At 40.8% G+C, this 18,541-nt stretch overlaps 1 protein-coding gene across 2 annotated transcripts; it reads right to left on the bottom strand.

The window, feature by feature from the left end:
* Positions 1–336: 336 nt before the first annotated feature.
* khdrbs1b (KH domain containing, RNA binding, signal transduction associated 1b) lies at positions 337–18,541 on the bottom strand. 2 transcript variants are annotated; one of them, XR_008414377.1, is made up of 11 exons: positions 18,247–18,541; positions 16,245–16,366; positions 12,998–13,114; positions 12,547–12,693; positions 10,417–10,541; positions 9,862–10,072; positions 9,520–9,587; positions 9,246–9,304; positions 8,666–8,855; positions 6,724–6,792; positions 337–984 (listed from the first exon to the last, which is right to left on the bottom strand). XR_008414377.1 is itself a non-coding variant. In XM_053862788.1 (9 exons), the coding sequence occupies exons 1-9, from the start codon at positions 18,338–18,340 to the stop codon at positions 8,749–8,751; spliced, it is 1,050 nt and encodes a 349-aa protein (XP_053718763.1). In that variant the 5' UTR covers positions 18,341–18,541; the 3' UTR covers positions 6,805–8,748. The 2 variants fall into 2 exon arrangements, 1 of the variants encoding a protein (XP_053718763.1); XM_053862788.1 differs by lacking the exons at positions 337–984; positions 6,724–6,792 and having other exon boundaries at positions 6,805–8,855.

The following is an 18,541-nucleotide window of genomic DNA, read 5'->3' as shown; positions in this document are numbered from 1 at the left end:
TCACATGTGATCAGACAAAACCATATGTGACACACAGGCGCAGCGACCCCTGTTCGTAGTGTTGGTCACTCAATGTACAGAGAGAGACACGGGGTGGAAGCCATTTTGGAAACTAACTTTGAAATTACGTTTATATTTTCATTTTCAAGAGAAGCTACTCTATTAGTGTGCAAGATATGATTACATTAGATGAGACACAAGGTCCCCATTAAAAATAAGTGGATGTACAATTTAAGCACCACGCCGCTGCATGGCTTCTGTAATGTGTTGCAATACTATATTTGTGACGGACATAATGTGCAGTCAGAAAAGCAGGGAACAAAAACATATTCCAAATTGTCAACTTTATTTCAGGAGTAAAAAACACAGATAAAAAATAAAATGGCATTTAAAAAGGCATCTATTTAAAAATTGGCGACCAACTGACAAAAGAAGCTGCAGACCCGATTCAACTCTAGTTTGCATTTGCAAACATCTTTAATAACTATTGACTATGATGCTGGAAAACCATAGGAACGCAGGACAGCTGTTTGCATTGTAGTTGAGGCCACAAACCTGACGCAGACGCTTAACTACTGAGCACAGGGCGCCCTTTGGAGTGACTTGACTCTCCTATATCAGAGGATGCTTGTGCCCCACTTTACCCACTTTTTATAGTCTGAGGTGAAAACTGTAGCAACGCACAAAAGGCTCACTTAACCAGGGAAGACGGATAAACATTCAAGTGAAGAATGATTTTTTTTTTTTTAAAGAGAGATGACACCGTTCATTGGTCTCTGGTAGTTAAAGGCGTGTTTGAGAGGACCAGCTGTGGTCTTCAGCCTGTTCCAGTCTGAGCCGGATCCTCCCCCAACAGCTACATCAAGCTGCCTGTTGTGGGTCAGTTGGCAATCGGCCCACCAGGAACAGAACTGGGCTTCAGCCGCTGCTGACAGCTGAGGGCTTCATCCGACCAACTTCATGCTGAGCTGATTCTGAGCATCGCTGCAGGGGATACAGAACCAAAAGAGACGAGTCAGCAGTTTGAAAACAAAGGCAGTTTTAGAAGTCATACGTTGCTATACATATTCTAGACTCCGTCAGTTTATGTGGTCTCCTTTGCTTGTCATTCCAGTTGAGAATTAACTGCACAAAAAATGTCACAAAAAGGGCCACACTACAAACCAGATTTTCTTTCCTCTGGCTGTCTTTTTCTCTGATTTCACAACAAAACACAGCCCAAGTCTCACACACATAAGAGCTATTAATAACTTGCTTATTTACTGCTAATACATTGGCAATTATGAGGTCATTCAAAGTGGACATTTTGGTGACCATGCCAGGGTAATATGCCCTCATTTAACAAGTGCTACACAGTGTTTCATGGTGATGAATCACAGGCTAATATGCGGCTAATATACATAAGAAGAAGTAGTTGGAGTTGCGGTTGCCTCTGTAGATAACAATATCAAACTGAATTTTAAGCCAACTAAATGCAATGGACCTTCAGTTCGATACATGTGACCTTAAACAAGAGGTTGCAAGTGAATACTGAAAGATGCTACGACAGTGAAGAGTGAATACAGAGTCGGCAAAAAAAGATGATCCCATCTAAGCAGAGGATTTCATTTCCGGCTTCAGTCTTGGTCTGTTGCAGTCAGGGAGAGAAGCATACAAATGCCAACAGGGAGCCAGACCAAACATGCATACCAAAGGTTCAAGCTCAACCTCATCCAGCATCACAGCTCTACAAATGGATGCACTGTAACAGCAACCGTTCTGGTCGCCGTCCGTCTCTCCATCAGGATACCATTCTGCCAGGCTTCCTGAAAAACTAGCCCGTTTTCACTGCCTCGAGGAAACTTAAATTCACCTGGCCCCTGACACCAATGCCACCCTTTTGATGCTTCTTTTCTATATTTCCGATTTTCAGCCAAAAAGTCCAACTCAAGATAACTGCAGTTTTTATTCAAAACAAATCAGTATTGCAGTACTTAAAATTAAATGAACTGTGGATGCAAGAACTACATGAACAACTACCTAATAACGATGTGCATTATTTAAAAGCAATACAACAGTGAAGAGAGATGGAACAAATGAACAGAGATTAAATGGCGAGAGATTAAATTTTATTTTGTTTTTATTTCCCTGTCAACCATTCTTTACAGCTGAAAAGGAAAATGATAAATAACAAGTGTTAAGTATGAAAAAGTAACCAACCACAGCCCTGTAAACATGGTGGTTTCAAAGACTCTCCAATAGAAATAGGTCAGTTGCACTGCAGAAAGGTATCTGTGACGCATTTTCGGCAGCCTTGCATCTGATGAGAATTCTTATTAAAGGCCTGTAAAGAAAGTGAAGCAGCCCTGGCTGGCACCAAGGTTGACACTCGGTGTCTCTCAGCAAAATTAACTGCAATGATCTCACAGCGTTGCAGCGGTAATAAGCCTGACAGTGCGAAATTTTGAAGGATGTAAAATGCAAATCACTCGAACTGGAACGACAATGATTTCTCTGCAGATAGCAGTATTAAATAAAGTCTTCCAAGCTTCAATCTCCCGAGGACTAAAGAATAAAAGCGTGCATCTCTGCTGGCCTTGACCTGCGCTGGATCTACCTTGATGATGGTGGATATGGATGAATCCTGATTATTGAAAATGGAATATGTGCTGACAGACAGCCGCTGAGACTTTGAAGCTGTTTTCCCCGCTTCTTGTGGCCAGAGATTCTTTCATCTTACAGGCGTCAGGAGTAGAAAGGCAAATGACTGGCTGTTTTTCTAGCTCATCATGCGGAAGACAAACCACAATTCAATTGAGGAATATAGTGCTGCTTCCTTTCAGTGGTGTGACCCAGAAGTCAGAGGATCTAGAGCATTTTCCTTGAGGGAAAAGGAAAGTAATTTAAGGGACAGACGGCTACTATCTTTCCAAATCAATTCTCACACACTCATGCATGTGCTTCCAGGATGCAAAAGGTCAACCACCATCTGGTATGGCACTAGCCTGTATAAACATGTTTTTTTTTTGGCACACCCAAATGTTCCTGAAAATCAAACATATGGAAATGTTAGTCAAAGATGAAAGAGGTAAACACAAAACCCAACAAAAACAGAAGGGTGGCCTGGTTATTGTCACGCCAGTTCTCAATCCATACATCACTTACATTCAGTAGCACCTGCCTGACTAAGTAAAGTAGAGCGGCAAAATAACAAACCGCAGTGACAACTCATCCAAGAGCTCACAGGAGCCCTCACAACAGTTGAGTGAGTTAAAGAGTCACTCACATCGACATCACCCAACCCCTAATCAGAAAGTACCAGAAACCCATGTATAGTTTTGTGTACATGGGTTTTCATGCCATGTATATAAAACTACTCAAAAGAACTTTGTTTCCACATAATACCATACAATAGATTGTAACTCTGTCGAAGTTGTCATATGCCTTCTAGTGAGTCTAGTCACTGCAGGTAGCACACAGGTGCTATGCACTGAAACGGTGGAAGTATCAGTAATAGGGACTTGTCAAACAAAGGACATTTTTATTCGAACCACGTTGTTGCGGAAGCGATTGGGCTTGGGCTATTGAGAGAGGATGAATTGTGTCTGAATGGATCAGAGACAGACAGCGACAGTGAACGGTAATTTCAAGCTTTCTTCAGAAATGTAAACAGTACAAAATATATAATGTGTTTCGTTTTTCACTGGCAAGTATTGATGGCTCCTCACCGATGTTTTGATAAGTTGGTATCATTGCTTGCCATTTGTCGACGCTCAATAATCGTAGGTACTTGCAGTTGATTTTCGAAACCTTAAACCTCAAACTTTAAGAGCAAAATAAAAATGCAAAGCAGCAGAATACTGATGGCTGCCACTCGTCTATCATTCTTTTAACTTGTGTTTACTATTTCTTGTGATGATCTTCATGTTCTGGTTAGAAGAACAGGCGTATATGTTCACTGGCAGCATTAGATGGACCGACTTGCCTTTTCTCCGCTGATACGAAGCTGAAGAGCTTCTTTATGTGCATTGTAATGGTGTGCCAACTGGATCTACCTCCAGTGACATCACGGAGGCTTGTTTCTATCCCAAGGTCCAAGACAAAAAAAAAAAAAAAAACGCTGCTGAGCAAAATATTATAATAATAATAAAACATTTCTTTGACACCCAATGATGTGAAGAAACAAAAAAAGGCATCATGCATGATGCACAGCAGTCACTCATAGCAAGTCATCACATACGCTTGAATGCAGTCGTTGCTGTCAACTAGTTACCAGGTTCAGTGTACAACCATTTTTTTCATACATAGCCCCATTGGTTTGGGTTCCACCTTCCCTTAATAGCAAAACCCTTAGTTTAAAAACTTCCACGAATATTGTCAAGACCAACATTGGTTCATTTGGCCAGACCGGGACATTAGCATTGAATAAACAACTTCCTGTCTCCTGTTCTGACCACACAACTTTACTTTGCAAGCCGTTTGTTAACTTTCCGCGCCCTCCAGGCACCAAGCACAATTCCTTAAAAACGCCTGTGGCAGTGCTTCCCTTGCTTATTCTATTTTAGGAAGTGGCAAGGTCCCTTTGTGACAGCGAGTCTTAAAGCTGTGGGTCCCCATTAGCAACTTCCTCCTTCAAAGAGTGCACCAGAGTTCTCCTCCTTACACGTTGAAAGCTACTCCTGCGACACACCAACTCACACTACAGGAGTTGGAAGCGGAACCAACCAAGCTTTGAAACCCAGCCGACATCATTAATATGCTTCAGCAACCCAACTTTGCAGTGCGGGAACACCACAAGAAACAGCCATAATGGTAAACTGGATTGTTTGGAGCACTAACAAGAACCAGACATGTTTTTCAGCGACACATTCATCACAGCGTGATGACTTCAGACCATTATAATTTCACGAAGGACAGAGAGTGTCTCGTGGTGTGGTCGCTGCTGGAAATAAAACCATGAATTGGAAATAATTGGTTAAAAAAAAACAAAAAAAAACAGGCAGCACCAGCTTTAAGGGTTTGGGATTTAAGCTCATTTGCCGTCGAAAAAATGTTAATTTGTTCAAAGCAGAACCATCTTAGTTTTCAGAATACACCAGCATTTACTAAGGTGTTTACATTTAGACACAGATTTTATTACCAACATGTTAGTTCATGGTGGAACTAAAGACCTATAAGGGCAAACCCAAGACTTTAGCAGCTCTTGGTTTTGGCTAACACAAGAAAGCCACTCCATATTACAGTTAAACAGCTTTCTTTTTCAATTTCATGTATCCAATCCATTCTCTTCAAGTCACAGAAAAGCAAGGAAAGTGGCACATTCACTCATCTTTCATGTGACTTTACAGTCATGCCTTTACTCTAAGCATGATGAGTTCTTACGCTTTTTTTGTTTAAACCACCAGTCGACCTTGGTGATGCCGGATTGTCCCTGCAACCCATTGATACGGCCCATCTACATCCTCACGGCCACGCGTCTAACACAGGGGAAGGCGGAAAGGCTATCTAATCCAACCAAATAAAAGAATGGGTGAAATATGCTGTAACACAACTGCAGTGAGAGCACAGCCTTCAACTGCTTATACAGGCCCAACTGATCTTGGGTTTACAAAAAGGACACTGACGAAATGAGGCAAGTAAAATCTATATAAATGCTACCAATACGTTTAGCTAGGTCACACTTCAGCCACTTAAATACAGTTGGATTATTACATTTGAATACTTATATGCTAAAATGAAGACTGACAAATGGCTCTTTCAATTGCATACACTATCAACTCACCCTCTTCAGAAATAAAGCTGCAAAAATGGACTGGTATTATGAAGGGCATAATACACTTTGGCTTCATATTTCAGTTAATAATTCAGTTAATATGACACACACCGATCGCGGTCATGGCATAGTACACACAACTACACAGCAAATTTGGAGCAGCGCTCCATATTTTTCATACGCAGACAAATGAAGAAAATGAAATTCTCTGGGACAGGATCAAAGGCTTGAAGCCCTGAAGGAGCTTTTGTTGTTGTTGTTTTTTTTTTTGTATTCACAGTGAGGAGTTATTGTTGCTCAGACCATCACATATAGGGCAGACCTACAACCTGAAAGAGATGGCCTGCCATATATACCGTACCTACTGATACAAAGTTCAACACACTTGTTAGGACTTTGGAATCAGGAGTTATATATGCTATTAGCCATTAGTGTCGGTCAGCGGGGCCAAAATGTTTTAGATACAAAATCATAGTTGAGCAGACGGCAATGTATATTTCCGAGCCATGTTAAGGGGAAAAAAAAAAACACGTATTCATTGCAGCAAAACAAAACTAGTCCCTCTCTCATTGAATGCGGTGAACACTGCCTTCTCTAACCACTAGGCCCATTCGAATGGGCAATGCCTACAATAAAAAAAACTGGATGGATGGTAAAAGGATGCTGCCATACATCAGTGAGTTGTGTACTTTATTTTTCTGACATGTTGACTACAACGTAGATGAAGATGAAGCTAGGTGTCACTTCCGTTGCCATGATGCATACTCTTTTTTTATGGCGTTGACTGCAAATGGGTCGATAGGTTACAGATTGTGACACGCACAAAGTTGGAGCTTTCAACAAGAACTCCACTTTAAATGGGCATCAACGTCCACCATTCTCCCACAAACCCATCACCACTTGACCAGGAGGTCACCAGTACGGCAGGTCAAACACCTTCTGAGGCAAACCCAGATGATTGGGTGACTAACCTGAGAGAGGTTTGGTCCCACCACAGCAGACTGTCAGTCCCCAGGCAACGCAGTGACCAATAGCTATGCCTGAAGGAAGGACAAGAAGAAAATCAATACCCCGTCTGAGGTTCTGAGAGAAACTGAGACAGATCACATGCAATGTCTACAGGAAAAGATATGCTCATGCAACTCAAGCTGTCTTTTTGGACTTCTTCTACAGGCACAACTTTTTTTTTTTAAATATTACACTTCACAAATATTGCAAATAAAGAAATGTAACAGCAGCTCAAAGTGTACAAAAGATATTGGAAGTGATTTATTCATTTTTAGCAAGAGTTGCATTAACACTAGGATATTTTAACTGTACACAGACATGTTATTTTGGTACAACTAATTATGCTTGGTCTTACTTTTTGCGATGCCATGACAGTAATAATGGTTTTACGAAATTTTACGGTATTACCAGCAAGTTTAAGTCAAATGAACACACTTTGAAATTAAACATTTATGGTTAGTTTACCTTTACCGTGGAGCTCTCTAGGTTATAACCATCCTCTCCATTGCTCTGCCATTACTGTGTATTAAATCGCCATTGCGCCAGCGTCATTCATGACAATGAACCTAGACCTGAATGGTGGTTTGAAGTCAGTTAATTTACGACCACAGGTAAGAGGATTGAAAAAGTCTGATACATACCCAGGCATTCAATGCATTAGAACTCTATACACATTAGGAAGCTATCCAGGTTATTTTAGAGGTCTTACCTCTGGGTCCTTTTTAAAAAGTATAGAAAGAGAGAGAAAGAATAAGTTGTGCTCTTTTGATAATCATTCAAGACATCATTTGGTACGGTTACCGTCGTCAATACATTCATTTAGATTTAAAAGGCGGTTTTGAATCAGAAACAGAGGAAAAACACGGACATTTGACTTGCGTCTAAAAAAGGCCATTTCAGATTTAACAAGAAAGAAATAAGGCAGGTTAAGTTTCATATAAAACAAACTAAGCTTTAATGACAAAACTGCAGTAAAACATCTTTTAGACAGATTTAGTAACCTATTTAGGCAAGCTTACACATGTTGCATTTTAATGGAGAGGGTACAGATACTAGTGGCAGAATAAGTACAGTTATATTTTAATATATATACAAGAGTTGGGATTGAGCTGCAGGATCCCTTCTCTACAGACAGAGAAGACCCATGTGGAGATTTTTGTCCCAATCCTTTTGGATAAGACTTTTTTTTCATGCATGTCAACAGATCCAAAAGAGAATCCAATTTGAAAATTCAATTAACAGCACAGGCCATGATATGGCCACAAAGGGAAAGACAATTCATAGTTTTTCACTGCAAATCAAATTGAGGATATGAGGACAGTCCATCTCAACAGTGTCTGCTGGGGCTATATTTCAAAACTCGAGGTCAGAAACATAATGCTCCCTAAAGCTCAAGGTTTTAGAACTATTTAAACCAGTCAAGGATGAATGGAACTTTACTCCAAGGATTCTTTAAGCTTCACTTTTTAAGATTTTTGACTCTACTTCAAGTTTTAATGTTGTTTTACACGGCTTTATTATCAGAATTTTGAAATGTAGCCTAAATGGGAGTCTGCAACTAACCCTCGACATAGTCTTTGTGTTCAGTCTAAATGAACTCTTTTTGATAAACAACTACAAGAAATCGGTTTCCAAACAGTACAAAACAAATCAACAATGCAAAAAAAGCCAGAGGGTTATAAAGAGGGTCAGAAAAATACAGCAAAATAAACAAAAACTCAAATGAACCAAGGATACCAGTTGTTTTTTTCCCTTTTACCCATTTACAAGCCTGCAGTTGGTTGAATGGTTGGGTGAATGACGAATGGATGGGGGCGGGGGTCGGAGGTCAAATTCAAAAACAGTTCTGAAGTGTCCAACTCCAACATGGGAAAAAAAAAAAACACAGACGAAACAGACAATTACTTTTGTCGGGCTGCTTAAAGCGAGAGCTGCCATGTCTGGACAGGCGAGAGTCAGGGTGACACTTTAGGGGTGGTGGGTGAGCTTTAGTACTGTCGGTACGGATGTTCCCTGTAAGTGGACTTGGCTCCTCTGGAAGCGGGGGCAGCCTTTCCTGGAGTGGATCGCTGGGTCCCATTCCAATCATCCTGGCCTAGAAGATGAATACACACCTGACATGACAATCACAGTACCAATAAAGAATCACAATTCATGCAAAAACTACTAAACATTTGTCCTATCTAGGCACCGTTTTGCATATTTGTTTTATTGCATTGACGTCACAAGTGATGCAACATAAATACAAAGCCATGAGCTGTTATTGAGTCATTCAATAATAAACTCAGATATTTGACGTGGCACTGGCAACAACTTCCCCTTTCTCATCTGCTCACATCAACACTTAAGGCAAGCTATGTCATTATCCAACAGTCACACAGCTTCCTGAAATTATGTTTGTCTCGTGCTAGACTACGTGAACAAGTCACGCACACAGACGCTTCATCTGCCGCATGCTCACACTGGAAAATATCTTTAGACTCACCATACGACTCATACGACTCTGTGTTGTCTCCATGTCCATAGTCGTAGAATTCTTGCTCTCTAGGAGTCAATCAGAACAAACATGATTTAAATCTTTGGAAAAAAAAAAAAAAAAGAATAGAGTCATGTCAAAATCTTTTCTCACTAAAATGCAAACCACAGTTCAGGACTTTCATGTGAGTGCGTATGTCAAAATAATTTCAATTAGAGACCACATGCTACACTGAGATGTGAGCGGAGCAGGCTGTGAGCAGAAAGACAGCTGATTCACTCACCCCTGCGGCTGACTGTAGTAGCTGTTGTAAGAATCGTAGCTGGTCTCATTGTAGCTCTCATCACAGCCCTGAAGATAGGAGGAGAGATTCAAAGTGACGTGTCAAGAGCGGGCTCGTTCATGAATCATGGATGTCAAGATGTCCCCACGGTGCCAGACTTGGATTCAAACCGACAAAGCTTTTATTTCTCAAGTACTTCAAATGACCTGCTGGTTGTTGAGGGATGAGCAACGCAAATATGAGGCCCGAAATAGAGGTTGTTTGGATGTCAGAGATAAACGTCTTTGCGTTTGGACACAGGACACAATTGGGCATCTAACCAAAGCAAAGTCTCAAACTTACATATTCATCGTAGCCCTCAGCAGCATTATGCTGATGAGGTGGAGCCATTCTCTGGGGCGGTCCAGCAGCTGGTGGTCTTGCTCGGGACGCAGCCGCTCCCCTGGCAGCAGCTGCAGGTGGTCCACCACGGCCTGCTAGAGCACCCCGGACTGGGCCGCCTCGAGTCACACCTCCCCTCGGAGGAGCACCGCGGGGTGGCATTCCTCTCCCCCTGGATTCAGGAACAAGTTTCGATCACAACTCTACTTGGAAACATGTTTCTACAGGTCATCTTCTCAGGTAAAGGTTCTGCTATACACAGTCAAACACTTGAAAATTACATATTTCAAATCATTATCGCGTAAGCAGCACTGGTGAAGGTTTTGTGAAGAAACGGTCCCATGTCTTTCTGTTTTTTCCACGTGTGGGTGTTATAAGTGCTGTGCTACAGTTCTTCCCAACAGCTCAAGAGAGAAATGAACATCTTTTTAATGAGATCTAAAGCAAATCAGAAACAGTCAATTTCCTGAATAAGATGCACATTGTCTTGTTTTTTTAATGTGTCCAACTTGTTACCTGTGCAACCCGGGAGGGGGTCCTCCTCTGCCTCTAAAACCCCCTCTGCCCACACCAGGCTCATGGCCTCCATTCAGATAGCCCATCTCCATGAACTGCTCCTGGCAGATGTCATCCATCATGTCCTACACGAAAAAGAGGAAGAGATTCAATCACAGAGCCGCTTAAGCTGCAACATTCTTTTAACAGCATATACACAAAGTATTAAAATGTCTGAGTAGAAAACCAATGTTAACCAATATTAAACCGCTCCATCATTCCAATAATTAGACATTTAGACAGAAAAACACTTCCAGATCAGTGAAAAAAATTCTAGATAATTGTATGTAAATGAAAAGAAAAAAGCTTTAGTTAGCTGCATGATAAATATCTAATTTTGTAGGTAGAAACTTTTTCCTCTCATTAGTACTAGAAGACACACCAAAATGGCATGTAACATCAGCAACAATGTATGATGCCTAATCCAATCTATATTAAAGCTGCTCATAACAAGTAGTGTGGCAGTACGCACTCCTCTTAGCCAGTGTAATAACACTTACAATCTGTGTCGCGGGAGAAAGGAACACACTGCTTGCTAGATATGATCTATCTACTGCAGAATGAGTATTACCGCCAATTTATGAACTGCTGAATACATACTGACCTAAATACATTTCAGACACGCACCATCGGAGCACATCTGCTCTGACACCCACCAGTGCATCCTTGTCAATCAGCCCTCAGCTCAGACTTCTCAAAACATCACTACATTTTCAAGGTGACCTTAGATTCTTGACAGACTTAGACAAGTGGTCTGTTATCTTAATGTATTACAATCACTACCCTCTTCCTACCTACCTTTCGCACACGCCATCCTGCTGTCTACTGCACCTCAACCAACTATTGCACGGCTGCTGCCGATTCTTCTTTTCTCAACGTCAGTGCCAACCTGAGCCACTATTGCTAGTCACACTGGCCAAAGCCAATGGTTTAAGTGCAGAACTAAGTGGGGTCGGGTCCAATTTAAGTGGGGTGTATTTCAAAGTCACAAAATAGATCAAGAAAAGAGATCAACTTCTCATGATCAAAACTGACATTTTTATTGTTACCTGTTCAGTAAATGTAAAAACTTTCCCCTCTGATTCATTCTTTCTTTATCGCATCTTTATAAGCTGCGTTCCACTCCATGGGGGGAACGTTTCTTCTTGAAACGTTACCTGGCATATTTAGTTAGCATGGACGATGACGTGGGCATAGTGGTCTGCAACATGACAACATTAGATCGACAACGGTCTCAACATGTTGACCATCTGCCATAGTGAGGAGATCGTATGGGCCGAGAAGAAATCTATCAGAGAGGAAACTGTGCACTGAGCACACTGGGAACATGCGCATGTCGGTCTGCCACATACACAGTGAACAAGCCAGTTAAAACTTCAAGTCAACATCAAGTTGTGTTTTATTTAAACCAGCTGTACCTCTCACTCGATCACACACCTTCATGGCATGCTTAGTTCTACACATGATGAAAGATTGCATTGGTGTCTTTTTGTTGAATAAAGAATATAGTCGTTGATATTAAAAGTTGTGAGCTGTGTGGAGAAGAGTGCAGAAGTGATTTTGCTGTACTGAGCACAAACTAGCAGTTTCAAAAATAATTGTGATGCTCGTGAATAAAGCAAAGTCATGATGCCATAATTAAAAAAATAATTTATATCACCTGCCTCTAAGAGGGCAGGTTTAAAAGTCTACCACAAAGCTCCTGTAGATGACCTTTCACCCTCATTTTCCCTAGAACACTAGGTTTTCTTGTATTAATCTAATGCTTGTGTAGCTCAGCAGCCTTAGCTACCATCCAGGTGTTTATTTTTGGTTTGATTTGACATTCACAGTCATTGGAGTTATCTGTACAAACATTACATTTAATTAAATAAAATTAAAAAAAAATTAAATTAAAGGGCAAAGAGCTGGTATTACTATTGCATCATATTAACTAGGAAGATCAAGCAGATGTTTATGACCAGCACGGGAATGTAAACAACTCTTCCTATGCAGTTTCCAGTCAGCAGGCTAGTCCTGCCAGGTCCTGTTGAATTGAATTAAAAACAACAATGTGCACTCGTGTAACCAGACTCATTGTCACACACTTACAGGAAACAGGAATTTCTTGACCTCCTGCATCGCATGCGCCATTCGCATGTAGGCCTCAGGCACAGGGGCGAACACCTCGATGAAAACATGCAGCTCCATGGACAGGTGGGCGTACTTGGGCTCTCCTCCCTGCCGCAGACCCTCTTCCTGAATCAAGTAGGGTTTTTTGTCTCATCAGATCAGCATCATTAAAATCAGCAAAGCATGCAGTCAGTGTAATTAAATTTTCCTCTCGAATATGCTTTAAGGAGTGTGTGGAATTACGAGAGCTTCATGTCATTAAACTGAGACTCTACAAGTCTGTGCGAGAGATTCATACAACGAGTGCACGAGTCCTCTTTTTTCTTAATCCTCTGCTGAAATGTTAGAGACTCCAGCATCACCCCTGATAAATTGCAGAAACAAACGTCATCTTCTCAGGCGACCTGGCAGTGTGAGGAGGATGATTTACCTTGGCTTTGTCCCTCATAGATCCTTTGCCAAGCACAGAGATCTTTGCTCCAGTCTCTTCCTGAAGACGTTTAATAGTGTTGCCTTGGGGTCCCAGAATCTTCCCGACAAAATTGAACTGCAGGGTGAAACAGCAGCAGAGTTAAAATGCAGGATTGGGAAGGAAATGCAATACAATAATACATTAATACATTGTCTTAACACCTCTGACCCTTCATTTCAAAACTTTAGCATGTTACCACAGGGAGGGCACCTTGACAATGCCAATGGCCAATTATAATAAAATTGATTTTCATAAATGGGTGTGTTCTGATTCAGTTTTCAGAGGAGTGCATCTATTCTTAAAAACCTGATGAAAAGCCAGAGCGTCTATTGGGAGGTAATGGACCCACATCATGCAAAACCTTCTCTGGTATTGGGTCTGGGGTGCCTCAGCATCCATGTAAAAGCACAAATAAAAGCATTGTTTCCTTGTTGAGCTAGATAATGATGAACAAAGGTTTCCTGCTGGACACTTTACACTTGAGCCTTCCCCACTTCTATCAGGAAATATGCACACTGACAATCTTAGCAACATCTCTTTTGTCACGTGGACATACATTTTTAGATCTGTAATAACAATAATTATATATTTTTAGAAGTAGCATCTGATGAAAACAGTGCTGTCACAGTGCAAAAAGCAAGTATCTGTGGGCCGCACCCATGCTGAATGTGTACACCAAGTAGTAGGCTGCAGAATATCATCGAGTATGAGTTTGATACCCTTCCATGATTGGGACTCATGTATCAATAAACATATCTGTTTCTTTTCCCATGTGACTTTCACAACAGTATAATTTAAACAAGTGCAAACCTTATTGCATAACATGGCCTGCATATGTTTACTAGATATGCCACTGAATTCTCCTGCATGCAATACAATATGAAAATATTCAACAGAAGCTGACAAATGTGAATGTTGCTTTATGAAAAACGAAAGTGCTCATAAATGACACCATTATGTTTATAAACCAACCTAGTAGACATAATGTTGGTATTCTGTGACAACAAAAATTTCCCAATTGTGGGGAGAACCTAATCTAAACAATGACAGAAGCCTGCGTATCCATAAAATAAGTTACAGCTACTTACTTAGGAATCAGACAACACTGCTCAGAATATGTATTTTACATAAACATACAACACCAAATGTTTTAAATTTTGGTGTTTTTTTATATCTCTGAATACAATTTGTGATAGACCTATAAGTATTCATTTCAATAACCAACGTGGTGAGCTGAAAAATACTCCAACAATGAGGGACAAGCATGAAATCATTAGAAATAACTAATTCCAGGCACTGTTTTTCTAGGTTAGGCAGTTATCGACCTGTGCTGTTGGTGCTACTCTCTTCAAACATGAATATTACTGGTGCATCTTCTATGAATGGCAATTTAACAAGAGTACTATTTATGCTGAGGAGCAAAAATAGCTTTTGCACTCCTGTATCAAATGTGCAGTACAAGCTGACTCACTAGACTACATTTGGAGACATGAGCATGAACCAAAGCTCAAAATTGGATTTCACAGACTTAACTGGCGTCTCTTATGCCCTTTTCTTGCGGCATATTCAGTACACTTCCCATCCCCAGCCAATGTCCCTCGGCCTCCGTGCTGAGGGTGCAGACACAGCATGCTGCTACACCTATGGGATCCAGAGGTGTGTGGGAGTGAGCACGGAGCTCACACAACAGGGGTAACTTGAATAATTTTATTCCTTAAAGTCGTCAAATTGCTCCTGCGTGTGTCAAGTGATGGTGGAACAACAACAAATACATTTCCCATTTGCTGTTGCAAACAGATAGAGGGTGTGGTTCTCTGGGTCAAACTTACTTCCACATTGGTTTTACACTTTTGGACGAGACAGATGCTAAATAATCCTGATCCTAAACCCTTGTGTGACTGTGACTTGTTCAATTGCAAATACACAAAGCATTTAAATCAAGTGAAGCACTAAACCAAGACTGTCTTCTCAACATTGAAGTGAAAAGAAATGACTTGATTATATGGCAGAAAAGCAATGGTGGAAAACACTTTTGGTACTAGTGGCATGGAAGGGCAATACTCCCACGTTATGTCTTTCAGAAGTTTCCTTGACAAAAGTAACAAGATCATAAAGTCAAAGACTGTTTAGTCACCTCATCCCTTTATGCGTCATCATTCCATAAATACTAAGGACACTTGCATGCATATTTAAACAGGTTACACCAGGCTCTCTTGATGTATTGCTGCCCCACAACGACAATGATGCAGCACCCTGTTTGTGTACATAGTTGGTCCCTTCAGCAGTGATGTATCTATATTTAACAAGTCGAACGACATCCTGATCACACCCAGAACATCACAATGACTGGACAGTTAGTGAAAAGCAGTGCGACTTCGCAAACCAAATGGTCAGTTTTCCCCTCATTTGTTAACTTAAAGGCATATTTGATAACCATAAATTTGTTTTTTTTTCTTAAGTTCCAACTATAAATGATGAACAAGAAACATATTTATAACATTAGATTAGACCAACTAATATGTATATCTCAGAAGGGAATTGCATAAAGGTTTTCAATTAACTGACGAAAGAACTGGAGAGGTATTTGCGTCTAAGCTCTCCCCGTGAGAAAAGAAATGTGCTGCATATATGCGGAAAATAAAAGCATTTTGTCAGAATGAGGGCTGGTTAATTAAATTTCCAGAACTGAACTAAAACAAATTTACTTAAAAGATTACAGTTAATCCTCTTATAATGAAACATGACCAGGAAATTAAAATTTGTTTGGTGGTTGGATGAAAGGGAAAGAATGAGGAAATACAAACCATATGACAACAGGAAAAGTTGTCCTTTCACTTTTGTTAATAAGCACTGGCTAGACAGGACGAGTATATAATTCAAATGCGCACAGGTTACATACTTAAGGTTCGAGTTACGCTGCTTACAGGATCTAGTCCCTTCGCGCTAGCAATCTGTAAAATTATTTCCATGGATGGAAATGACCCAAATATTGATTCACAGAGCCCACAAGGCAAAGGAGGGGAACATGCACACTCAGTCCCTCCGAGCTTGGGATCCACTTCAACTACAAATCAATAGTAAGCTTATCACAGTAATTATTTAATGCTTTTAGAGTGGATCTCTTAGACGCTTCCTAATTTTGCTTTTGTATTCCCGGCGGAGCCTGTGGCAGCGAGTCAAAAATAAAGCAGCAAAGATAGCTCACCTTCGGATACTGCTTAACAGGGATGAGCACACGTTCCTTCAGTTTGATGTTCTTTGTCGTGAACAGATCCAGATACGTTTCAGCTCCCTTGTTAGAGTCGCCCTTTTGGATTCTGTCAATTTCTGGGAAAAGACAGACAATGCTAAGAGACATCAGAGCCCAAGACAGGTGCAGGCGCACGCTACATCTCCAAGAAGACGCATTGGAATTGCTCCCTTTGGAACGATGGTGCCCTATATACGAGAGAATTTGTCAGTCATGAGACTCACTTGTTTTAAAGAAATGACATGTCATTTTAGGACCTATTAAGTTCTATTATATGTCCTCCATGCATACTTAGGAGCAAAATCCAGGACAGTCTTGGGAGCAGGGAGCATCTTTTAAATGTTAACAGGCTAGAGGTGCGAGCTTGGCTTCAGTTTGAGATGGGAAGAGTGCTTCATCACTTCTGCCGAGTGCCTGCTAGGGTCAATCCTGGCACTCACCAGGAGAGACCAGAACAAAAGTGCACGCAGCGACACACGCACAGCCTGAAAAACACACTCACACACACTGTCACCCATAAATCAATTTACTCAGATCTTAATGTGCGTGGTCTACTAGTATGATCTTAAAACTCCAACTTTTTACGGAGGTAACTGCAAAAAAAACCCAATGTAAATTTATTTGTATTTTACGTGATCATTTTGCGCACAACCGCTTTGCATTGGTTCTTAAAACAACACTACTATAATAAGAAATAACAAAACCCTATTTATCAGTAATATCCAAAAGTCAGTAGAAGAGTACAGTGAGTAATAAAATATTTTATTTCTGGAATTATTACAGTTGATCATATATGACAGCTTGCTTGTTCTAAGCTGTGACATGTCTGAAGCGCACCATGTACAAACACGTCAGCTTCTATTCAGTCAATGTGCTCCAGACTTACAGGCTAAATTCAAAGAACGCCAAGTGCCCATGCAAGTCATTTCAGGTCATGGTCACCAGCCGGCAAATCCACCCACAGTCATGGATACTTTAACACCGATTACCATCATTTTAAGCATGTTTCAGGACTGTTGAGTAGGCTTGCTCGGTCGCTATTCAAAACAGTCCTTTTTTTCTTTAAAATATATCATTCAACAACATGTATCGAGGTTGGTGGAGTGGTGCAAGGTGGTTCAACTTGGGAAAAAATAGCCTGCCTTATTGAAAGAGGTTAGAAAAGGCGTCTTGGAAAGCAAGCGTTTATTAAAACTTAACGAAAATAGATCATAGTAAGTAAACATTTTGATTAAGATATCTATATACTTTGCGGGGCCAACATCATGTGGTGTGAAAATCAGAGATTACAAGATTGCAGATGTAAGTAAGTGATTAAGAGCAAAATATTGATTTTCATCATTCACCCCAAATTCATATTGCTTAATCACCGCACTTTTTGTGGCCATTTTTTTGCCATCTACTGTTCTGCATACGTCATTTGTGAAGGTTCTCAATCACAGGTCATGGAATAAGCAGGAAAGAAGCCCTTTATTTAAAAGTAACACGCTTTGAAGATTCATATCAAAGCTCATTTTGAATCATTATCATGCATCATTATGACATAACAGACATATTCAGGAGTATATTGTATTAAACAGTAAATTAAAATGTGATATTAATTGTTATTATGACGACCCATGTTAAAGTTTTCTGTTTTCTTTTTTTAACCCATTTGGGAACAAGGACACGTCAAACTGACGAATACTAAAATGAGTACGAAACTTTAGTAATAGAGTTTTGCAGTTTACCTAAAGAGTAAGACGAGACTTGACGTTTCATGTTATTTACAAGAGTCGAGGAAACGACACGGAGCGGCACAAAATGACGGTTTTAAAAAGCCCGGCTGCGTGGATCACAGCGGATCACGCACTAACCGTGACAAGAGCGCGCGGTAGACTTTTTAACAAGCCCTTCCGCTTCACAATCCCCGGATACTTCATGCAAGGCTTCGACTAAAAAGTGAATGAGTATTTACCAGCGTTTAAAAGTTTCCCGGCGTGAATGAAGGACGGGTCCAGCGTGTCCTTTTCTGCCAGCAGCTGGGGCAGATATTTATCATCGTTCTCCATCTTGACTTCAAAAACGGGTCGTACGCAAAGACGAAAGAGAAACAAAAAAGTAGTCCGGTTATGTAACAATTATCTTCCTGGTATCCTCTGTGTCTCGCATGCGGGCGTTTCGGTGTGGAGGGCTCCGCTGCTGCGTTGTGGTGGTCCGTGTAGACCGGCGAAAAGACAAGAGCGGTCTCCGTACAAGTCGAGAACTCAAGT

The sequence above is a fragment of the Synchiropus splendidus genome, chromosome 4 (assembly GCF_027744825.2).
Source record: "Synchiropus splendidus isolate RoL2022-P1 chromosome 4, RoL_Sspl_1.0, whole genome shotgun sequence".
NCBI lineage: Eukaryota > Metazoa > Chordata > Actinopteri > Syngnathiformes > Callionymidae > Synchiropus > Synchiropus splendidus.
The sequence above is the reverse complement of the archived record's forward strand: the minus strand, read 5'-3'. Positions and strand labels throughout refer to the sequence as shown.